Source organism: Danio rerio, chromosome 7 (genome assembly GCF_052040795.2).
Source record: "Danio rerio strain M-AB ecotype USA chromosome 7, GRCz13ab, whole genome shotgun sequence".
NCBI lineage: Eukaryota > Metazoa > Chordata > Actinopteri > Cypriniformes > Danionidae > Danio > Danio rerio.
Genome location: NC_141027.1, coordinates 3172625 through 3197909, shown reverse-complemented (window position 1 = coordinate 3197909; position 25285 = coordinate 3172625). Strand labels below are relative to the sequence as shown.

The 25285-nt window shown below is 43.9% G+C and overlaps 2 protein-coding genes across 10 annotated transcripts in view; one reads left to right on the top strand and one right to left on the bottom strand.

Annotated features, from left to right (window-relative positions):
- Positions 1–3989, top strand: part of LOC137496257 (uncharacterized) — a 31586-nt gene extending 27597 nt beyond the window's left edge. Inside the window, exon 6 of the mRNA XM_087260482.1 lies at positions 1652–3989. The gene's annotated coding sequence lies outside the window, so the exon portion shown is untranslated. The remainder of the gene's footprint in view (positions 1–1651) is intronic.
- On the bottom strand, positions 2964–24088 carry si:ch211-285c6.2. Of its 9 annotated transcripts, none has more exons than XM_087260333.1 (12): positions 23841–23927; positions 23596–23690; positions 14805–14886; positions 13125–13259; positions 12945–13014; positions 12730–12833; positions 11513–11596; positions 9313–9365; positions 9132–9218; positions 8989–9043; positions 5599–5787; positions 2964–4067 (listed from the first exon to the last, which is right to left on the bottom strand). In XM_087260333.1, exons 4-12 carry the CDS (start codon positions 13245–13247, stop codon positions 3096–3098), a joined length of 1737 nt encoding a protein of 578 aa, XP_087116459.1. In that variant the 5' UTR covers positions 13248–13259; positions 14805–14886; positions 23596–23690; positions 23841–23927; the 3' UTR covers positions 2964–3095. The 9 variants fall into 9 exon arrangements, with proteins under 9 accessions (XP_087116459.1, XP_087116460.1, XP_087116461.1 ...); XM_087260334.1 differs by having other exon boundaries at positions 23601–23722; positions 23814–23868; XM_087260335.1 differs by having other exon boundaries at positions 23601–23704; positions 23814–23868.
- Between the last annotated feature and the right edge of the window lie 1197 nt (positions 24089–25285).

Sequence of the window (25285 nt, the reverse complement as noted above, 5' to 3'; positions counted from 1 at the left end):
CTCTGTCACCCGAGAGGAGCTCGGAGTAGAGCCGCTGCTACTTTATATCGAGAGAAGTCAGCTGAGGTGGCTCAGTCATCTGTTTCGGATGCCTACCTAGGGAGGTGTTCCAGGTATGTTGCACCCGGAGTAGGCCTCAGGGAAGACCCAGGACATGCTGGAGGGACTATGTCTCTCGGCTGACCTGGGAACGCCTCGGGATCACCCTGGAAGAGCTGGAGGAAGTGTCTGGGGAGAGGGAAGTCTGGGGTTCTCTCCTAAGGCTGTTGCTCCTGTGACTCAGCCCTAGAAAAGCGGTTGAAAATGAATGAAGGAATGAACAGAGTCTCTACTTTTGAATACAAAAAGTATTTTATTTTGTCTTCATGTGCTTTATCGATGTGTTTTAGCATCACTTAATTGCAGAAAGGTTTAATCAAAAATACATTTTTAACCCCTTTCACACAAAAAAAGTTCAAATGAAGACAGTCATGCTTGTCTTTAATACACAACATTATTAACAGTCTTATCTGAATTGTTTTTAAAACAGCTTTTGTAGCTATTTGTTTATGATCATACAATGTAAATTTTTATTTTGCAATTAACCATCCATCGAACTTAAAATAATCAATTGACAATTGACAAAAATGCTGTTTCCCTAATAGCAGTTAGACTTCAGAATGAAAATACTCTCTCTCTCTCTCTCTCTCTCTCTCTCTCTCTCTCTCTCTCTCTCTCTCTCTCTCTCTCTCTCTCTCAATCAACTCTTTATATCCGAACAAAAAATCGTCCAGCGAACATTCAAATGGACAGTTGACTTTAATTATGGCTATTGCTATCAAAATAAAAACACATTTATGTTTAAGCAGGGTAGCAAGATCAAAGTTTAAGACATTAAATTCATAAATATGCACAGGCACCTTCCTTTATACAAAATTAAACTTTATTGACTAATCTAACATTAACTAACACCTAACACACATTCATACAAGTGTAAAGAAAGTAAAGTAAGAGGTTGAGAGAATGTAATGATGAAAAAAAAACAGATTTTGTAAGAGCGAACCAAAAATAATCAATTTAACCCTTTTATGGTCTCTTTAGGGTTGCACTTAGTTGACACTAGTTCAGATGAGAGTGTTACTTGCGTTCCTTTGCGAGGTTTGGAGTGGGGTGGAGTCGGTCATTTCAAGTTTTGAAAGCAGCAAAAAGGCTAGTTGTGTTTGACTACTGGTTTTCTGGCACACTGAACTTAACTAGACTCTCGGCGGAAAAGAAAGAAAGAAATGTATCAGAGATGGGAATGTCTGAGCAATTAACCCATTTTGTCTTTCTCTGGTCTGGGCCTTCATCTTTGGCCTGGGGTTTTCCCTGGCCTGATGTTTCTGGGCAGTAGCCTAAAGTACAAGCTTTTAGAAGGATGGTTTGTACCCACCATCCAGGACCAAGTTGACCAGTCCAAAGTTAAACTTCCCTGAGGCATGTTTTATAGGCCTTTGTTCAGAAGTGTAGGTATTTGCATAGGAATTTTGATACTAACTGAGGCAGAAATGTTCACGTTTCTTTAAATGTTAATATGTTGCACACATATTAAGATGAAATGTAAACTATTGTTCAGTACAACGAATTAGCTTTGCAGGGATATCAAACATGAACTGTTTATGAGATTGTTTAGCTGCGGTAAAGTTAAACATTGATTGCAGAAGTATTAAAACCATAATATTAATGCAGAAGCAAGAGAAATGTTGCAAAACACCTGATTATACATAAAGAGAGAGTAAAAGTTTACATTACAACATTAGAGCGTACTTACACTATGCCATCCGTACCGTGTTCAGGCCTATTTCCCGGATCGTTTGAGAAGTGTGAGTGCGGTGAATCGGGCTCAAGCACGGTTAACTTGGCCGGCCCTTCAGCAGACCTCCTCATTCCTGCAGCACGATGGCTTTATGATTGTCTATGAGCGCCAAAAGTGGCGGATCTGTTCGGCGAAATATCTGACTGCGTGTCACCACATCCCTAAGGACTGTTTGGCAGAATATTTGACAGCATGTCACTGCATAACAAATGACTGAAACGATATAACAAGAGCAATCTCAGCTGTGCTGAGCGAGAGCGCTCATTGAACAGCGCAGCAGCGATGACGTAAGCTTGCCCAGGCCCGATTAGTGTGAGTGCGGGCCGTCGGGGGAGACAGGAGAGGGGACAAGCGTGCTTTGGCCCGGTTCGAGGCAACTGTACATAGTGTGAGTGCGGCCTCAGTCTTAAGCCCAGAGTTTATAGAAGTTTTGACCGTGTCTCTGTCCAATGCTGTGAGCACATTCCTTTGTGTCGTAAATACCTTGGAATCAGATTACAACTGGCAACTGTTGAATAAAAGGAGAATAATTATGTGTCTGATTAGCCATACTTGTTACATACATACATGTTTGTGTATATATATATATATATATATATATATATTCTCCATTTTTTTTGTTAGTTATCAAAACATAAATAGTAATCACATTATATTATAAGTTGATTAAGCAAAATTTTAATGATTTTGGAAATGCTTTGTTTCTTCTTGAAATGTTTTTCCCTCAGAAGTGGTGACTACAAAGTACTTTCGTCTTAAAAAGACATTTAAATTGATATTTTTACAAAGATCTGTCGCTTCACAGGAAGAAAGGTCACTGTTTTGAGTCCCAACTGGGCAGTTAGCATTTCTGTGTGGAGTTTGCATGTTCTCCCTGTGTTGGCGTTGGTTTCCTCCTGGTGCTCCGGTTTCCCCCACAAGTCCAAATTATGTGCAAAGGTAAATTGGATGAACTTAATTGGCTGTAGCATGTGAGTGTGTGTTTAAATGTGAGAGTGTAGGATGTTACCCAGTACGATGCTGGGTTGTAGCTGGAAGGGCATTTACTGTGTAAACACATACCAGAGTAGTTGGCCGTTCATTCCGCTGTGGCAACCCCTAATAAATCAGGGACTAAGCCAAAAGATAGTGAGGGAGTGAAAGTACACATTTTAATAGTTCTTGCTTTCCGGGACAACAAACCCACAATATTGGCATTGCTAGTATTATGCAGTACATCTGATCTACAGGAAGCTAAAAGCCCAAGATACATGGTAAACCTTTACTGAAAGGACAGGCGACTCCTGTTCATCATCATCATCAGCTCATCATCATCATCAAATGAGTTTGGTATTTTTGGTTGTAGTTCTTGCAACTCTTCTCTTAATTCATCAAGAATGTTTCTCAGCTCTTTCTCAGTCTCCCTTATTGTTTTTACAAATTTCATGATCTCAGTCCGCAGCTCTTGCTCTTTTTTCTTTGTCAGATTCTTTGCCTTGCTCTGTTCAGACGTGTCATCAGTTGTCTCTGGGTTTTGACCTCTATTTGATGCTGCATTTTCTGGTTCTTGTTGAGTCTCACTTGAAGCTGTATCTTGGCGGAGGTCGTGAATTTCTTTGGCATCGAGAGCAATAAAGAAGATGTCAACAGCTATGAACAGTCCAGATAAAACTCCAGTAGCCACTTCAGCTACACGAGCAACTCTTGCAGTCTGAGCTGCAACTTTCCCAACTGATGCGACTTCAACTAAACGGGCAAGCTCTGAGATTCCTGCCAGTCCTCGTCCAAGTCGAGCTCCACTTGCCAAAGTCTGTTTATCACTGTTTTCCTCAGACTGTGCATTTGACTGTGGTTGATCGCTTTCAGGAAACTCTTTTAGTTTGGTGCCAACTGCTATTTGGATGTTTTGGATGCAGCAGCTTGTGGATGTAATTTTTTCTTGTATCATTGTTATCAGCATTTTGACATTTTGTCGGTTTGAACGCTGATTAACTATCTTTGTCACATTACTCACTCCAGCTGTTACTCCACCTGCAGTTGCTACGCCGACTCCCACTCCTGTCACTATCAGAGATGCTCCGAGTGTGAATGGAGTCAAAATAAGTCCTACCACAGATAAGATTCCTCCAACCAGTCCTATCACTCCTCCTGCAAGACTGCCGACTGTTGTGTTGAAGTGGATCTTTTCTAAGTCATTAGCCAGTGTTCTCAGCTCATCTAGACTCTTATTAAGCTCTTCTATAGTTTGTTTGCTCTGAAAAAAATAAAAACATCAAATTAACATGCATTTGGTAAAATCAGTGCTAGTGTCTAAAACGTATGCTCTCATTTAAAAACAATAATAATAATAATAATAATAATATTAATAATTTTGTACTCTTTCATTCATTCATTTCCTTTTCGGCTTAGTCCCGTTATTAATCTGGGGTCGCCACAGTGAAATGAACTGCCAACTAATCTAGCATAGCCCTTCCAGCTGCAACCCATCACTAGGAAACATCCATACAGACTCATTTACGTGCACACTATGGTCAATTTTAACATACCCAATTCACCTGTACCACATTTATTTGAACTTGTGGGGGAAACAGGAGCACCCGATCAGTGTCTAGTGTCTAAAACGTATGCTCTCGTTTAAAAACAATAATAATGATTTTAATAATAATAATTTTGTACTCATTCATTTATTCATTTCCTTTTCGGTCCAGTCCCTTTATTTATCTGGGGTTGCCACAGTGGAATGAACCACCAACTTATCCAGCATATGTTTTACGCAGCAGATGTCCTTTCAGCTGCAACCCATCACTGGGAAACATCCATACACACTTACTCACACACACATACACACACTATGGTCAATTTTAATATACCCAATTCACCTGTACCACGTCTTTGGGCTTGAACCAGCAACCTTCTTTTCTGTGAGACGAAAGTGCTACCCACTGCGCCACCACATCACCATAATTTTGTACTTCATAATCTAAATCAGTGCTTTCCACATTTCATGATTCTTTTACCGCTAAACAGGTTTTTTTTCTTCAAATGTAACACCGCCGGTCCTACACCACCCAACCCGCTCTGAGCTGGAATCGAACCAGCGACCTTCCGTATGGAAGTCGGTTGCTCTACCAAGGAGGATAAAGACCATGGCCTCTAGTGTCTGTTGCTAGAGCACCTTTAGAGATCAGAGGAGTGAGGTTTACCTGCACAGCACTTACTAGCTGGCCTCTGTCACACTCACCCCCTCTAAACCTCACTCCCATCCGGGTCACGGCACCAATGTAACCCCGCCGGTCCTACACCACCCAACCCGACTCCCTTGCGGAAGTTCGCCGGTTTGATACCAGCTTGGAGTAGGTTGGGTGGCGTAGGACCAGTGGGGTCACACAACCATAAATGTCCAAAGTCGTCATCACAGGTTATTCTGTCATGATTCAGTTTGAAAGAAACATAATCAATTCAAAGTGGTAAAGATGTGACTATGCACATCTCATGATTATGTTTACATAACTGTTCACACTTCTGCTTCCTCTGAGGACACTGCAAGCTGTGTGTTTTTTTTTGTAATGACATATCCTACAAATTCAATCAATGTACACAGGCCAGCAGGTAGTGAGCAGAGTATGAAACACTATGTAGGGAACATAAACAAGCTTCCTTCTTGTAGCTCTCCTGCTATCTAAATTAGATGTGTTAAACAAGCGAGATATGCAGAATATGCAGAGCGGTGGGTTGTGAATACTAGATTGAGAACCACTGATCTAAACATTAGTAATCAGATTTACCATTTTGTTAAGGTGTTTGATGATAAAAGGCCTCTTTAGGATCTCACTGACAGACGGACGGTCCGCTGGCTTAACCTGAAGGGTGTCTTTTATCAGCTCATGCAGATCCTCAGAGAAGTTCTCAGGAAGATGTTCATAGGAGCTTCTGCGTATCTTTTTAACAATCTCATCTGAGTTTCTTGATGAAAACTAGAATGAATGAAAATACGCAGTTTGTAGGACTTTAAAACAATGACTTGTGAATTCATGCAAAACAAACAAACAACCATGGATCTCACTATGAGTTAAAACAAAAAACTCGGTATTAATTGCTGGTCAGCCTTGTCTTCTGTCCAAAGCATGTAGGTTGTCTGCATCCCTCGGGGTCAGAACCTACACTGCTGCGGGCCAGGCTGCTTCCGTCTTGCATGCTATGGCGACGTACCAGTGCTACCATCAGGTGCATGTGTTGGCCCAGCTGCACGAGGGGATTGCTCCTCACCAAAGATGCCTGTCTGCAACTCCAAGACCTGCTCTGCCCCCCAGCCCGCTCCACAAGCTAAGTTGCAGCATCGAAAACCTCGTAGACGACCAGCGACCCTGCCTCAGGGTGTTTCTAAGTCCGGTAAATGGACCACAAATCGTTGCTGAGATGGGCAACTTCGAGAAGAGTAGGCTTGCTCATTCCTCGGTAGAGGACCGGGGACATCTATATCATTACAAAACCAGGCTGCTGGCTTTAATAAAAGAGCAGTGCCTTTTTTTTTTCTCCAGGTGTGACAGCCCGAACACTGCCAGCATTGGACACAAGGCCTTCCAGCTCGCAGAATCAGTGCTCTTGGCAACACCTCCTGAGAGGAGCGCTCCCATCTCGTGCTGCCCCACCGCTGGTGCATCAGCGATTGTCCCGAATGATGCAACTCACAGTCAGACTTAGCTATGAGATTCAGTTCACTAAACGGACCCTCAAGTTCACAGGTTTCTATTTATCAGTTTCAACCCTGTGTCCACCCCTGTCTTGCACAAGGAGATTGCTGTCCTCCTGGTGAAGGATGCAATCGAGCCGGTACATGAACTTGAATTACATGAGGGCATGCCTCTCCTGAGACGGTGAAGAGCTGATGCTAACCTGTCTAAAATAGTTTTACAGGAAAACTGTGGTCCCACGGCACTCAGATTGCTCCATATGAGACAGCTTCAGGATTGGCTTTATGTTCGGGTCCCCAGATGCACATGGCACGCAGGCACACACTGGGTAGAGAGCAGCATGGCGATGGTGGTGTATTTCACCAGCATGCATTGCTGCATGTCTCAGCTCACTCGCCGTCTGGTTCTCTGGAGTCATCTGCGGCAAAAATTGGTGCATGTCATACAACATACCCGCGAGTTCAATCATGAAGTCTATTTGCTCTCATGGCAGCTTAGACAGCTGGGAGAATAAAGGCTCCACCCTGGTTCTGTTCAGTTGATATAAACGCACTTCTGAGAAGTCAAGGTCAACCTATTTGCATCTTTCAAGACCACCCATTGCCAGTGGTTTTACTCCCCTTCTGCACCAATGCACTGGCCCATAGCTGACCCCAGGTCATGCACAAATGCGTATTTTCCTCAGTGAGCCTACTCGCACAGACACTGTGCAAGGTTAGAAAGGACGAGGAGCAGGTCTTGTAATTTGTACCTCTCTGGCCCAACTGGACCTGGATATCAGAACTCTCTCTCCTTGCGACTGCCCCTCCCTGGCAGATCCTTTTGAGGAAGAACCTTCTCTCCCAGGGATAGGGCACCATTTGACTCCTGCACCCAGATAGATGGAGCACGGATTTGCAGAGAGATTTGTTCAAATCACTTAACTCAGTATCCTTGAGATTTCTGTCCCTGAAGACAGCTCTGCTGGTTGCGTTGGCATCATTCAAGAGGGTCTGGGACCTGGAGGCATTTTCGGCCAGTGATTTGTGCCTACAGTTTAGGCCAACCTACTTTCACGTTATTCTGAGACCCCGGCCTGGATATGTGCACAAGGTTCCTGCCACACCCTTTAGAGACCAGGTAGTGAACCTGCAAGTGCTGCCCATGGAGGAGGCAGACCCAGCCCTATCTTTGCGGTGTCCTTTTCATGCTCTGCAATTTTTATGTGCACCGCACTCAAAATCTTAGATCTTCTGAGCAGCTCTTTGTCAGTTATGGTGGTCAACAGAAGAGAAGTGGCATATCCAAACGGAGTTTGACCCAGTGGATAGTGGATGCCATCATTCTCGCTTATCAGTGCCAGGGTGAGCCGCGTCCCCCGGGGGTGACAGTGCACTCTACAAGGAGTGTCACCTTCTATTGGGCATTAGCACGCAGCACCTTTCTAACAGACGTCTGTAGAGCTTTGGGCTGGGTGACACCTAACACATTTGGGAGATTTTATGATCTTTGAGTGGCACCAGTTTCCTCAGGTGTGCTGAATAACCCCAGTGAATAAGGAAACTCAGTTTGGGTTAAAAAAAAAAAACCTTTCTGTGCCTTTCTCTCTAACACAGAGATGCATGCGCTTTTCTTACTCTGCTCAACTGAGTTCCCCACCTGACTCAGTGGTGGTGTGATCCCATATCTTTCACTCAGCCACTGTGTAGTCCCCTCTTCTCATGCGAGCTCATGTCTTCTCTCCCCGCTAACCATCTCTCATATGTGTACTCCCCCTTGCCAGAGATAAGCCCATATGTCTTCTGCCACCAGGTCTCCCCATCTGGGTAGCAACTGGCTTCCGCACCGTCCTGCCACTTCGGGATAGGTATGCTTTGCCAACATATTGTTGTATACCATTAATTGTTTTGTATGTCAGATTTATGTGCCCTCCAGAAACTTGCGTCCTGTGAATGAACGTCGCCTCGTGGTTCCATCCCAAAGAGGGAAGAATTCACTTTCCCAAACTCTCGTGCTCTCCTTCCTAATCTGCAATTGCCTCTCTGGCTCCACCGCTAACTGTACTCAAAAAAAAAAAAAAAAAAAAAAAAAAAACTTTACTAATGCTTTGCTTCTTATACTTTACACACCTGAAACTTGCCTACAGCACTTCTTCATTGTTGCTCTTATAGTTGTGTAAATTGCTTCCTTGTCCTCATTTGTAAGTCGCTTTGGATAAAAGCGTCTGCTAAATGACTAAATGTAAATGTATGTAAAGGTAAGTTAGGGCCTGGGGACACGTTGGAGGGCTGCTTCTTTGGTGATGATGGTGCACTCACGCTGGAGCCTGGCAAACTTATAAAAAAAAGTGGCAAGGTTTAACCACTCTGGCGTTGTCCATATATTTCCACATAGTGGATGTTTTCATGCTATGTTCCTTCATCACTGTGGTTGCACCTTAGCTGACGGGTATAGTTCTTATATAAATAACAAACATAAAATAAAAAATAAATAAATAAATCTTACAGCCCTCCTTAGTGTGCACATCTCATTTATAACACATCCCAACCTCCAGATTTCACTGCAAAGGAAAATAAACATTTATAAAAAATTTTTTGATTGGAATAAAAAAATATACATCAGTTAAACAACGGGATCTAGTTTATTACCTTTTCTTATTATAAGATTTGCCACTTAATATCTCAGGTGCAACATTTGCAAGAGATTCAGATTCTGCTGTTGGTGCATCAGTGAACCTGATAGAAAGAAATACATGATATAGCAGGTTCATCATGTGGAAAAGATAAATTATAGTTTGAACTAAAGATAACAGAATCTGGATTTCAGTACTTTTTATCAAACTCTCCCAAACGAATGGTCCCACATGCAGTGAATAATAAGCTCTGCCATAAGAAAACACACACATTTGATAAATACTGGGAATGTAGAGGATTACAAAACCACTTCAATTCTTATGTGACAAAATCTGAAAGAATACTTCAGGAAAACGATTTTGATTATGACAGATAACTTTCATCAGCACTTGATCCCATATATATATATATATATATATATATATATATGTATGTATATATATATATATATATATATATATATATATATATATATATATATATATATATATATGTGTGTGTGTGTGTGTGTGTGTGTGTGTATTTATATTAGTGCTTTTAATCGATTTAAAAAAATAACTAATTAATCACACTTTTTTTAAAAATGAATCGCGATTAATCACATTTAAAAGACTGAAACTTGTAATTTTGTTGATTCAAATGTAAAATTAATGTAAACGCAAGACAAAAACTATTTAAATCCATAATATAATTGTTTATTTGAATTTTTGTTTAACTTGTAACACAGATTTATTTATGTAAACAACATACCCACAATAAACCATCAAGATCCTGCTTGACAGCCATATTTATTACAGAAATCAAAACACAGGCCTGTTAATGCCATTTGAATTTTAAACAATCAATGCCAATAAAGAAAACATTGATTTCCATGTTGGATTCTAAGTGGACTGCAAAAAAATGCCAAAATACAGGAATTGCAGATATGGAAATTGGAAAACAATAATAATAATAAAGTACTGAATACAAACAAATGCACTCATTTTAAAGTTTTATTGCTGTGAGTTGAGAACATTTATTATAAAGTAGAAACAATTTTGCTTAGAGGGAATGCAAGACAAATTGTGAGTCTGCATATAATCTCACTGAGCGAGCAGTGTACTGAGAGCACGCAAGAGAATCTGTGAGTGAGCAGTGCATATTTTTAGAGAGCGTGAGAAAATTTGCACATGAGCAGCGTGTATTTGAGAGCTCACAATCAGTTTTGTCCACAGAGGAAATCGGTGCACGGGCATTATATTGTGGAAGCTGTTTATCATGCTCACTTTGTGCATGACAGTTTTGTGTTGTAAATCACTTGAATTTAAAGTGATAGAAATAATGCCAACAATAATAATAAAAAAAAACATCTGCATTTTATCATGGCATTGGAGTTTACATATAGGCCTGTTGTGTCTAATATGAATACAGCCAAGCTATTCACAGATATTAACAGATATTGAATTGAATATTACCAGATAATTACTTTACCTCTACCATACTTTTAACAGACTTAGATCAGTTGTGATTCTGGCTCTTATCTTTTCCTGCATTGTCTTGTGCATTCACGTTGCCAATAATATACTGTATTGTTAGTAGCCTGGATAGGTCACAGTCATTCTGCTACATCATCTCTCTTTCTACTGGATGTAAAATTCTCTGCAGTACATTTTAGAGTCATTTTAGAATGTAAAGTGAAATGGAGTTGCTGTTTAATGTAGCTATAGTAAATCAGACTAATTCAAAGTAGCGTCGCTGCACAAACAAATGCTATGAATGCATGCTACACTTCCGACAGTACAGTTTATTTTCTTTTCCTTATAATGCACAGAGTTTTGAGGTAAGGGACATTTTCATTTGCCATTCACTAACAGTCCGACAGCCTCATCCAGTTCATCAAACTCCGTCTTAAAATCGAAAGCAGAATAAAGCAGTCTCCTCATAAAGCCGGCGTATCAGCGCACTGTTACATTGAAAACATGATTCGACTCTGATTGGTTCTCGGGATATAGCGGCTTTTTGCTGTCAAAGGCAGGTGGCGTTTAGCTGTTTTTGCCAACAAAATTATTTCTGAATGTGCTGACGCTGCGATTTAGATTATTTGAAGCAAATCTATTTGTTGATTGTGTACTTTGTTCCTAAAGCATTCACTCAATGCCATTATTTCAGTTTTGGCGGAAATGGCGTTTAGCAGCTTTTGCATCTGAACTCTTCATATATATATATATATATATATATATATATATATATATATATATATATATATATATATATATATATATATATATATATTATTTTTTTTTTTAGATATGTTTTAATATTGTTTTATTTGGTTGTGTAGAAGGATTTTTCATGACCATTTCACTGTTAGAATTAGTATTGAAAGGCAAGAAGCATGAACTGAGTTTGTTTTGTACTTTGGGCTGCAGGTCTTTATGTAGGATCTGTTGATCATGCAGGTATTTTAAAGCCATACAGATCTGCACAGTCCAGTCCAAAATCTGAAAATAGATGAAATGTGAATTTAGTTTCTGACATGCAACTTCAGCATCAGGAAACATACAGATAAAGTATCTATCTATCTATCTATCTATCTATCTATCTATCTATCTATCTATCTATCTATCTATCTATCTATCTATCTATCTATCTATCTATCTATCTATCTATCTATCTATCTATCTATCTATCTAAATGGTAGTCCTCTGAAAAGTAGGGCTTGATGATAAGTATGGCCTGTGTAAGAGAGGCTTGGGTAGTAAATAATATTGTCAGTGGCCTGAATGGAAAACAGAACGAGTAAATAATGAATGTGATTTGATGCAAGTGTTAAAAAACTTGCAACCTCCTCTTTCCTCACACAAAGCAACCAGTGTAACTTGTGCGTTCGGTTCTCTTTGTAATAGACTTAAAAAATAAAAATAAAATCCTTGTGCGATTCTTGCACTCCTTTGCAGATAATTTTATCTTTAAATTGTTTAATTTTCTTACTTTATGATGAAAATGCTTTAATAAGAGATTAAATCTCCATATACAGTTGAAGTCAGAATTATTAATCCCCATTTTATTTTGGCCAGAATAAAAGCAGTTTTTATTTCTTTATGAACCATTTTAAGGTCAATATTATTAGCCCCTTTAAGCTATTTTTGTTTTCGATAGTCTACAGAACAAATCATCGCTATACAATAATTTGCCTAGTTACCCTAATGACCCTAGTTAAGCCTTTAAATGTCACTTTAAGCTGTATAGAAGTGTCTTGAAGAATATTTAGTCTAATATTATTTACTGTCATCATGGCAAAAATAAAATTAATTAGTTATTAGAAATGAGTTATTGAAACTATTATATGTAGAAATGTGTTAAAGAAATATGCTCTCCGTTAAAAAAAAAATTGGGGAAAAAAAATAAATAAGGGGCGAATAATTCTGACTTCAACTGTATGTATGGTTAACTGGGGATCATGGGTCCTTTAACCTGGACAGAAGTGAGCACAACGGTCACACATCTGTCAAATGCACAATGCAAAGGAAAAACACATTCTGCGTGAACTGCCCCTTATAGTGCACTAGGACTGCCATGGGTGGATGAATGTTACCTACCTTTAAATATTTTCAATTTTACAACCATTCTGTACCTCTTTCTCAGAAAATTGTCCTGCTGTCTGTGTTTTGTGTTTTATTTTCTCAGCGAGATCTTCAGCCTCAAAGTAGTCCAGTACTAGATATATACAGTCACCATCTGAAGAGGATTCATCCATTACTGTATTTTACATCATTAACGCAATCAAACTGTGTGCAAATGTCTATAGCTGACCTAAAACATATTAAAATAGTATAAATGTTTTGGTACCTCTGATGATCTCCTTGTGATGGACAATGTGTGGATGATTAAGATGCAGCAGAAAGTTCACATCCTTTTCCTGAACACAGACAGACATGCAGTATATCACAGTTTATTTCTTTACAATAAAAGTACACTTCTGGTCTGCATAATGTAACTCCATGTCCAGTTTGCAAATTCATCTCTCACCTGTCCAGCTCTGAGCTTTTTAACCGCAAACTGATCACCACTTTCATTTTTCGCCAGGATCTTCTCATCGTTACTCTTTACTAATGTGTAGCCGGGGTTTGAGGTTGACTGTTTGTTGCCCATGTTAGAGTTCTTCTGTCAGGTAAAGTTGGAGAGAGCTTTACATGTGTGTGTATTTGGTACATGTATGTGTGGAGACCAATTGTTCATCCCACATGAAAAATAGTATTGTAATTGCATGTAAACACATGGGAACCTATCATACATCTGTCAAAATATTGCGTCAGGCACGACACAAGTGTTTTTCAAAAAGTTTAGCTAACACATGTATCCTTTTCACATCTTGTTTAAAATTGCAAATGCATGTATGCACCATAGGTGTGCTGGTGTAAAAAAAAATAGTGTGTTAAGGCACATTGTTGGCATGTTAGTGTTTTGAGGCAAATGAAATAAACCACACCATTGACTAACAAAAAGCTTCTCTAAAGTGTTTTTTTTTTTTTTTTTTTTTTTAAATTTACAAATTACACACACAGGGATGCACAGCAGCACACAGATATCTTAAAAATTTATTTTTATTTTTAAATTATAAAAGATTATTATTTTCTTCATAAAAAAAAAAAAAAAAAAAAAACCTCAACCTTCTCCTCCTCCTCACGGGGCCTTGGTGAATCCAGCTCTGGTGTAGCCAGTTTATTTATTTACTGTCACAACCCTAGATTTAGTAGTACCTATTTACGAGGCTAGAGGACACTGCAAATAGACTTTATTTATTTGGTTGAACTTCCACGTCCCATGTTCCTTTAATTGTATATTGATTTCAGGTGTTCTCATTTGCCTTTGTTTTGCTTCTCTATTATGTCACTCCTGCCCCTCTTTTTTGTTTCATGCCAGTTCAAATATTTTTAGAGTTTTGCTTTGTGTTTTTCGAGAATTACGTCTTGTTTGTTTTCACGTGGATTTCTAATTTAAGTTTTATAAAGTCAGCAATTGGTTCCTTTAGTAATTTTACCTGTTCTACAACAGTTTATTTATGCTGATTTACATTTGTTTATTGTTGTATTCCCTGCGTAAAATACATGCCATAGTAGTTGATTGTTCATTCCCCTGTGGTGATCCTAGATTCTGTAGGACTATAGGGTATATTAGACTACAATACACCACAGTTTACTATAGTAAAAACTAAGGTCACACTTTATTTTGATGGTCTGTTTGTTGAATATAAGTTACATTGCGACTAATTCTCATTAAATTATTAGTAGACTGTTAGGTTAGGGTTAGTGTAAGTTGACATGTACTTGTAAAGTTTATTATAGTCAGTTAAATGTCTGTTGAAGGAGCAGAATCAGCAGATATTAAGCAAACAGTCTACTAATACTCAAATAAACCCTTCAACATAAAGTGTTCCCAAAACTAGTACACTAGGTAGTATACTAGGTAAAGTACACTACAGTGTTTTAGGTTCACTAGTTAATAATACAGTATGCTATAGCATTCATTAACACAGAGTTAATGTAAATATTCTAATATATTTTCAGTATGCTACACTTTGCTATAGTTAATAACACTTATTAATATAAAATACTATAGTATTTATTTCACATGGGGGACATTAAGTCATTTTTTTACTATTAATTAATCTCACCATGTGGAAGACAAATGGAAAGAAAAGCTTTTCACCTGAGAAACGTCTGATAATTCCACTTCACAGGAGACGTGTGAGATATTTTATTCATGTGATGTTTTCACATGAAGCACATGCCTGTAAGAGTCAGAGAGTCTGGCTTATTATTACAATAACTGCCTTTAATTTACACATCACTGTTAAATTTTGAACCTGGATGGAAATATAAAAGTTGTGTAAATATGCAAATGAAAATGAAACTGAATTTATTAATTGACTTTGTCACTGTCACCTAAATTCACCTCCACACAACTCTCAGAAAGATGAAGATCTATGTTTATCTCTAAAGCTCAGTTTGTTTAGTTAGTGATGTTGGAGAGAAAAAGAAACTGCTATGCTCTATTTATAATCAGCAAATAATCCTGATCAGGACATACAGAACGAGGAGAACTAGGACTTCTTTCCAAAGTGTATTGGATATTTATCTAAAAATAGCATAACATTAGACAACATCTCCCCACCAAGTTCTTAGCACTTTGGTACGGCCACCCGAAACACTCATAGTAGTTCCGACATCTCACTGATCCTGGATCCACTGATCCATGTACTGATAAAGTTCCTGTCGAGCTTTGACAAAGTCCCACACATCAATAGACTTTTCTAATTCTTTTCTGAATACAATGCGTGTCTTCCTCATTTTTTTTTTTTTTTTTGCTACAGTGTTTGTGGGCGGGGCCACAGGTTTAAATTTTCCCGAGTTTGCTTGTGCAACAACTGGGTGGAGCTTAAGTTTCATATTGACGTCACACCGAAACGGCTAAGGACTCGTTATCAAGACGATTCATTTGAACCATTATGAGTCAACTCTTTTATAGATGAATCAATAGTTTTAAACACTGTCCACTTACAGATTTAGGCCTCAGCTGGATATTTTACTTCACTTAGAGCTGTGTTACACACTACATGGAAGGTCATTCTCAAAAACCCATAATAGGGGCTCTGTAAATATGTACATGTACACAAAATAACCAGTCACTGTTTATTTAGAAATGCTAACATTAGCTCTAGCATTGAAAAAGCTCTATTTGAAAGATGCACAAATAAAAATAATCCACCTGTTACTTGTGCCTTAATCAAAACGTTCGAGGTTACAGAAGTAACCCTTCGTTCCCCGAGGAGGGGAACGGAAGTGCCATGAATGGGAGGATTCGGATCAGAAGCCGCTTATCTGGAGAGTATTGAACGGGCCAATGAATGAAATTAATTGGCAGCGTAAGCTTGCGCAGGTGTGCGACATCTGCAATTATCTCAGCATATAAGCACACCTGAAGCCAGCAGACGCCATCCTTTTAAGCTGAAGAGACTTTCAAACAGCTAAGGGACAGTCATTATGGCGACGGAATATGGCACTTCCGTTCCCCTCCTCGGGGAACGAAGGGTTACTTCTGTAACCTCGAACGTTCCCCTTCGGTTGGGGAACTTCAGTGCCATGAATGGGAGAATATGGAAAGCGCCATAATGACTGCACCTTACCAACACCCCCGATGAGGAGATAGTCAAGCAAGCGTGACGCACCCACATCATGGGGGGCGCGGTCCTCCAACGTGTCCCTGGCCCTAATTTATCCTACTTCAACAGAAGTTTTACGGATTTAGATATATTTTTTGGGAAGTCGTGAGCATCTAGATAATTCTAGGAAACACGACAGTACGTTGGGAAGCGTGCAATCCCGATAGGGAGGACGCTGCGGAGGCCATCCGTTACCCAAGGGGGGGATAGATGGCAGAATTTACCTATGGACTAGCCCTAAAAAGGGGGAGTACGCATAGCAAAAGAGTGGTTAGCGGAGAGGGAAGACACGGGTCCGCCCAGGGGGGGGACTTAACTGTGGCGGAATAAGCATATGGGATCGCCTAGTGGGGATCACGCATAGCAGGCACCTATACCCAAAACGCGGGCTGACCAGCGGGCAGACCTACAACGTAGTGGGCCAGCAAGTGACTCCTCCGCTGAGTCAGTGCTGGGGGCCACGGAGGAATCTGCAGGGCTCACCTGACGGGGAACTTTACTGACAGATAAAAAAGGCGCACGTACCTCCGTGTTTAGGGAGAATGGCGCCGCAAGCGTGTTTCAACACCCTACCGAGTTGTCTCCTCAATCACCAAAGAGTTACCTAATACCCTTGAGGAAACCGGCTCCACTCTCAGATTGTAAAACCTTGCAAATGTGTTGGGTGTCGCCCAGCCCGCAGCTCTACAGATGTCTGTTAGAGAGGCGCCGCGTGCACGCGCCCAAGAGGATGCAACGCTCCGAGTGGAGTGTGCACGTACTCCCGGGGGACACGGCTGACCTCGACTCGAATAAGCGAGTGAAATGGCATCCACAATCCAGTGGGATAATCTTTGTTTCGATACGGCACTTCCCTGCTGCCGACCGCCATAACAGACAAAGAGCTGCTCAGATGATCTAAAATTCTGAGTACGGTCCACATAAATGCGCAGAGCGCGAACTGGACAAAGTAAAGAAAGGGCTGGATCTGCCTCCTCCGGGGGCAGCGCTTGCAGGTTCACTACCTGATCTCTAAAGGGGGTGGTAGGAACCTTGGGCACATAACCGGGGCGGGGTCTCAGGATAACGTGAGAGTAATCCGGCCCGAATTCCAGGCACGAGTCACTGACCGAAAATGCCTCCAGGTCCCCGACCCTCTTGATGGAGGCCAACGCAACCAGCAGAGCTGTCTTCAGGGACAGAAATCTTAGAGATACTGATTCGAGTGGCTCAAAGGGATCGGATCGCAGACTCGTGAGAACGAGGGCGAGATCCCAAGAGGGCATGAGAGGGGGGCGAGATGGATTAATTCGCCTAGCACCCCTAAGGAACTGGATGACCAGGTTATGCTTTCCCACGGTGCCGCCAGCTACCGCGCTATGATAAGCGGAGATGGCGGCCACGTAAACCTTGAGAGTGGAGGGCGACAGCCTGCTGTCCGACTTCTCTTGAAGGAAAGAGAGCACAACACTAATCTGGCAATTTCGGGGGTCTTCTCTGCGAGAGACGCACCATTCAGTGAATAGACTCCACTTCAGGGCGTAGGCGCGCCTCGTGGAGGGGGCTCTAGCCTGAGTGATGGTATTAACCACCGCAGTCGGTAGGTTACCTAAGTCTTCCTCGCGTCTAGGGACCACACGTGGAGGTTCCAAAGATCGGGGCGAGGGTGCCAGATGGTGCCCTGTCGCTGAGAGAGTAGGTCCTCTCTCAAAGGGATCCGCCAGGGGAGGGCCGTCGCGAGGAGTGAGAGCTCTGATATCCAGGTCCGGTTGGGCCAAAGGGGCGCAACTAGCAGAACCTGTTCCTCGTCCTCCCTGACCTTGCACAGAAACTGCGCGAGCAGGCTCACTGAGGGAAACGCATACTTGCGCATGCCCCGAGGCCAGCTGTGGGCCAGTGCATCCGTGCCGAGAGAGCCCTCGGTCAGGGAAAAAAACAACTGGCAGTGAGCGTTCTCGGGGGAAGCAAACAGATCGATCTGGGCCTCCCCGAATCGCGCCCATATCAGCTGAACAGACTCGGGGTGGAGTCTCCATTCTCCAGGGCGTAACAGCTGTCGTGAGAGCGCATCGGCTGCACGATTGAGCGTGCCTGGGACGTGAATGGCGCGCAGCGATTTCAGCCGCGGGTGACTCCAGAGGAGCAGACGGCGGGCGAGCTGAGACATGCGGCGAGAGCGCATACCCCCCATGCGGTTGATATACGCCGCCGCTGCCGTACTGTCCGTCCTGACCAGCACGTGTTGCCGCTCCAGCACCGGTAAAAAGCGGTGGAGAGCGAGGAACACTGCCAACAGCTCTAGGCGATTGATATGCCAATGCAGCTGGGCACCCTTCCAGAGGCCCGCAGCCGCATGCCCGCGACACACGGCCCCCCAACCCGTGTTGGAAGCGTCTGTTGAAACAACAACATGGCTGGACGCCTGTCCTAGAGGCACACCGGCCTGTAGGAACGAGGGGTCGTTCCAAGGGCTGAGGGCGCGGCGACACAGCGCAGTAACCGAGACCCGGTGTGTGCCCGCGTGCCATGCGCGTCTGGGGACCCGATCGTGAAGCCAGTGCTGAAGTGGTCTCATATGGAGCAACTCGAGCGGCGTGACGGCGGCTGCGGATGCCATATGCCCCAGGAGCCTCTGAAAGAACTTCAGTGGGACCACTAGTTTGCTGTCGAGCTCCCTCAGACAGTTTAGCAACAGGCGAGCGCGTTCCTCGGAGAGGTGCGCTACCATGGTGATCGAGTCCAGCTCCATCCCGAGAAAAGAAATCCTCTGCACGGGGGCGAGTTTGCTCTTTTCTCGGTTGACCTGAAGCCCCAGTAGGCGGAGATGCCGAAGCACCTCGTCCCTGTGCATAATCAATTGCTCCCGCGAGTGGGCTAAAATCAGCCAGTCGTCGAGATAACTGAGTATGCGAATGCCCGCGAGCCGAAGGGGCGCTAGGGCACCCTCCGCGAGTTTGGTGAAGACCCGCGGAGACAGAGAGAGCCCGAAGGGGAGGACCTTGTACTGCCACGCTCGACCCTCGAACGCAAACCGCAGAAATTGGCGGTGGCGTGGAAGAATGGAGACATGGAAATACGTGTCCTTCAGGTCTATGGCTGCAAACCAATCCCGAGGACGAACGCATTGGAGAATGCGCCTCTGCGTGAGCATTCTGAACGGCAGCTTGTGCAGACAGCGGTTCAAAACGCGCAGATCTAGGATTGGCCGTGACCCACCGCTCTTTTTGGGTACGATGAAGTATGGGCTGTAAAACCCACTCTCCATCTCGGCTGGAGGAACCGGCTCGATTGCACCCTTCGCCAGGAGGGCAGCAATCTCCTCTCGCAAGACAGGGGCGGACAGGGGGTTGACCCTGGAGAAATACACGCCCGTAAACTTGGGGGGCCGTTTCGCGAACTGAATCGCGTAACCGAGTCTGATTGTGCGTATGAGCCACCGCGAGGGGCTGGCCCGCGCTAACCAGGCAGGCAGAGCCCTCGCTAATGGAGTCATCGCTACAATCGCTGACGTACCAGCGGTGGGGCAGCGCGGAGTGGGTGTGCTGATCCGGGAAGCACGAGGGTCCCGCGGAAGAGCTGGAGGAGAGCGATTCGCTCTGGCTCCGCACCCTGACTCCGGAGAGGGGGCTGGAGGGCTGAGGGAAGGGAGACCGTCCCCCCAGCGCTCGTGAGCCACTGGCGAAGCACGTAGAGTCTGCGAGCCGGAAGGCAGCGCATCCCGGACTGGCAGAACTCGTGCAGTCACATCCGGGGAAGGGAAAAAGTGCTCTTTTACTGATGTTTTGGTGGCACTGAAAAGTACCGTTGTTATCGGGGCCCCGCCCTCCAGCGGGGAAAGAGCAAGTTTCCTCTTCTCCGGATGGCCTGTCTCAGGGACGCTTCGCGGTCCGTTTACCGGACTTAACGGCGCCCTGGGCAGGAGGGGCTGCCTGCTTTCGAGGTGAACGCCGCGCCCGCTTGGCCGGAGGCGCAGGCGGGGGCGGGGCAGCACTCGTTGGCGGGCGCCCTCGGCGAGGAACAGCGGAGGTGGATGGCTCGGCGGGCGGAGCGGGCTTACGGCCACGCCGATAGATGACATTGCCCATCGCATCCGACTGCTCTTTCACCGCCTTGAATTCCTGGGTGAATTCACCGACGGTGTCGCCGAACAGGCCAGCCTGGGATATGGGCGAGTCAAGAAAGCGAACTTTGTCAACGTCGCGCATATCGGCCAGGTTTAGCCAGAGGTGGTATTCCTGAACCACAAGTGTGGACATCGTCCTCCCCAGCGCACACGCGGCGGACTTAGTAGTCCGAAGAGCATAGTCGGTCGCGGTGCGCAGCTCATGTAATAAGCTTGGTTTGGACCCGCCCTCGTGCAGCTCGGCCAGCGCCTGCGCTTGGTAGCGCTGGTAGGTGGCCATCGCGTGCAAAGCAGAAGCAGCCTGGCCCGCAGCCTTATAAGCTCTGGCTCCGAGGGAGGCAGACAACCTACAGGCTTTGGACGGGAGGCGGGGCAAACCCCGCCACGTAGAGGCGCCGCGCGGACAAAGATTGACCGCGATAGCGCGCTCCACTGACGGGATCGCCTCATACCCCCTGGCAGCTCCGCCGTCAAGGGCGGTGAGGGCGGAGGCACTCGCAGCACGGGCAGAGAAAGGTGCCCTCCAGGACTGCGTGAGCCTACTGTGCACTTCTGGGAAGAAGGGGACGAGAGGCTTCGAAGGCTTCGCCTTCTGGTCCTCTACGTAGCACCCATCTAGTCGGTCCGGCCGCGGAGCTGGGGGATAAACCATCTCCAACCCCACGGCCGAAGCAGCCCGGGAAAGCACGGCTAACATGTCCGCTTCAGGATCCGATTTGACAGCGCTCACCTGCCCGGAGGGGGCGAGCGGGTCCGGATCTTCGTCGGACAGTGAAAGCCCACCCTCCGATGCCGCGGAGGACATCTGATCTCCGGTGTCAGCGAGTGTGAGAGCTACCATCTGGTTAGACGGATCACTCTCACCACCCGAAGCTTGGATGGAGCACCGTGAGGAGCGAGAGGTCCGCGAGCCCGTGGGCGGCGGATTAGCTCCCGCTGAAACCCTCAGATCTGCCCGAGCGCCCGCTGCTTTTTTAGAACAGGAGGCAACTGGGGTGGCTCGCTCTCTTGCGAAAGTTAGCCGCGATCTTAGCTGTGCAACGGTCATGGCATCGCAATGACGACATGAACCGCCCGCGAGCACCGCATTAACATGCTGGACCCCCAAACATGCAATGCAGTGATCGTGTCCATCATCCGGAGACAGGAAACCCCCGCATCCAGAAACGCACAGTCGGAGCGCCATCCTGAAAAGGACGTGCTGCACGACTGTGTTGCTCTTTTAGGAAAGTTGCAACTATACGCACCGCTCTGGAGGACCGGACCCAAAGAACCGCAGGCAAGGGAGTAACCCAGCTCGACCGTCTGCCACCGCGAAGACCCACTCTGGACCGGGAGACACACTCGTTCGCTCTGAAGTGCTGATCAGCAAGAGGAACCCTCATCGACTCACTCAGAAAGGATCTGAAGCGAAAAGGATGGCGTCTGCTGGCTTCAGGTGTGCTTATATGCTGAGATAATTGCAGATGTCGCACACCTGCGCAAGCTTACACTGCCAATTAATTTCATTCATTGGCCCGTTCAATACTCTCCAGATAAGCGGCTTCTGATCCGAATCCTCCCATTCATGGCACTGAAGTTCCCCAACCGAAGGGGAACTGCTTATACCACAGCCTGTAACCCTAAAAAAAAACTAGCAAAAAAATTGTCAATAAGAATCTAAATTATGAAATACATGTAATACAAAATAGACAATTTTAGATAGAAATATGTTATAGTTATAGTAAATGAAACAAAATATGAAAAATAGTTCAAATAAATATTAGCTATACACACACACACACACACACACACACACACAGAGAGAAAACATAGAAGTGTGTCTAATAAAGTGATTGGTGCATAAGGAGAGCAAAGAGTGTACTCTACTGGTGGTTTGTCAAGCCCACTCACCTGCATTGAATACACTCAGATCTACACAATATAAGACTAAAGTGTGTGCATTCACCCTACATAAACATGACCTTAATCCCAGTGAGTCAGAAGACACTCAGTAGATAAATATTTCTATGTTAACAATAGTCTTCAGAGCTTTGACTCAAGTGAGGCAGAAAATCTTTTTGTGTTTGAAAATTTGCTTGTGTTTTGAGGCCTGTTACTGCACACATTTCAGATTATGAGTAAGGAAGATTATTAATTGATTCATTTTCTTAGTCCCTTTAGTAATCTGGGGTTAGTCCGTTTATTATTCTGGGGTTGCCACAGCGGAATGAACCGCCAACTTATCCAGCATATGTTTTACGCAGTGGATGTCCTTCCAGCTGCAACCCATTATCCAAACACACTCATTCACACTCATGAACTACGGACAATTTAACTCACCCAATTCATCTATACCACATGTTTTTGGACTGTGGGGGAAACCGGAGCACCCACGCAAACACGGGTAAAACATGCAAACTCCACACAGAAATGCCAACTGACCCAGCCGAGGCTCGAACCTGTGACCTACTTGCTGTGAGGCGATTATGCAACCCACTGCCCCACTGGTTATTTTACTTTTTTTATTTTGTGAAATCTTCCCTTTTTAAGAATTTAACACTGCCCAAACACAAACTAACTCCTAGATAACAATTTACATATAAACTGATTTATTAATGCACAATGTTGTAAAAAATCGTCTGACATACTAAGATAAAAAAAGAAATGCTATTAGTCAAATGCTACAGTCAAACAACTCAGTGAAGAAATGTCAATAATATCTGAAACACTAACAGATTCTAACATTGGCCATCAGCAACAGTGAGCGTCAAAGAAAAGTCTAATAATCAGCATTTTTCTACTTCAAACTTTTGTTGAGCACTCATGTTTATATGTATAATTTTGTTTATAGGTTTTGTAAAGGCTTTGCTTTTAGCCAAATTGTATGAACAGATCAGTGTTCAGCATTAAGCAGATACAATGATACGACACACTATAATAAATCACATCAAAGCAACAAACACATTACAATCAATATATTGTTACTGCTTGTTCAATCTAATTATTATAAATTAGCTGAGAAACGGTTCTTGAGGTTTTATAGCGACAACTTTGTTATTTTTGTTCAATCAACTTGATTGTAAACACCATGTCTGGTTTCAGTTTCACTTACGCTGGCTTATTCAGATACAACTTACTACAACTTGCTGCAAACTGTACAAATGCGCATTTGTATCCTATTAACATGGACCCACCTTACCTGTAGTCTTGATTGAGGGTCTTGATAGTTTTACATCTTAATAAACGATGTGATGAAACTTAAAGTCCTGTAAACATTATAATCTATACACTGAAACGGAGAAACTTACAGCAACACAGACACTAAATTAAACATAAAAATGAACAGAAACAGGCCATTTGATTCAGTGTTAAAATATTTGCAGATCTCCAAATTAAAGATAAAGAGCTCTACCTCATTTAAAGCACACCGACAGCTCACTTTCAGTACCTCACTTCAATCCTCTTCCTCATTCCTTCTGTCTTTGTCGTTCTCCAGAACAGGTTAGACAGGAATTGCTGTGTGCAAGATGTGTGCATAGACTCTAAAGGTAATACACCTGCTCTGGTGTGTCTCTCACAGTTTTATTTCTGTGTATTATTTCTGAATGTTATGTATCATGAGTGTTTGTTGGGGTCTGCGGGGATAGGTGTGTCTGTTTAGCTTTTGCTCTAGCAGAATATGCATGGATCAGCTGATTTAATCAGCACACTTTAGCCAGATTTGCTGGGTATTCAGTCGGTTCCGTTTTATGTTTTTCACTACTCTGGTTTTCTCTCAAGTCAAGTTTGTTTGGTGACATGCTCATTGCCCAACCCAGGCTCATTGTGGAAACGTAGTCCCGCGGCTGCAGTTTTCGATTTTGCGAATCTGCGAGAGGCCACTGTTGTGCGCTTTTTCACACCTCAGACGCTTCTCGCGAGTGCGGTTCGCGCCCGCGCTGTTCTCGCGTGAACCCACCAGAGGCCACTGTCCGACTGACCGGATGATTGACTGTGCGACCGGCCAATCGGCTGACCCGCCCTCCTCCTTCCCTGAACCCAACCAATTTTACCGATTGACCCGCCCGCCCGCTCGCTTCCCTAAACCCGAGCAACCGTTAACAAAAGCCGTCCAAAAAAATAAAAGCTAAAGTTTTTTTTTTTTTTTACCGCGTTTTCGGATTTCACCACGTTCTCACACTGTTACGAAACTCGTTCACTTAATTTTTGGGATTCTGTTTTTGTCTTACCTGATTGCTGGAACAGCTCTTCACCCGACTCGAAACTGGTCGCTGTGGTCAACTCCTCTCTACATCTCGAGCGTGGCGACGTACACGATGAGCTGAGTGGACAAACGGGTTGCAGCGGGAAAGCCCTCCACAAGGAGTTAAGCGGTCGGCCGGCAAGCGTGAAAGGAAATAGCGTCACACCGTCCCGCAGCGTTCGCTTGAAAAGAATAAATGCAGCCGTACGTACCTCCCGGGACGTATTCCGCTGTCTCCAGAAACGTCAGCGGGACTACGTTTTCAGAATGAGCTTGGGTTGTCATTGGCTGATGAAGAGCACTTTTTATTTGGACATTGTGCTATTGTCTCTGGCTTAAGCTGTGGTCATACTAGAGTTTGATAATGCGAAATTCTGTCAAGATTAATAGTCATTAAAAAAAGCGAGCCATTGCTCCATGTTTTAAATTTCTGTCCAGAGAGATCGTGTTTTGATCCTCGATTGGTCTGATGCTGTCAAGTGATGCGATTTCACAGGACAGTTTAACAAGCTTGAACTTTGCACCGCAGCAACCTGCGAAACTTAACGCATGACCCTGCGTTTCCAGTCTAACACATTCGCGTGCGTATGAATGGGAGTCTATGGGAAGAAAAGTCCAGTGTGTCCGCAGCTTTACTGCAT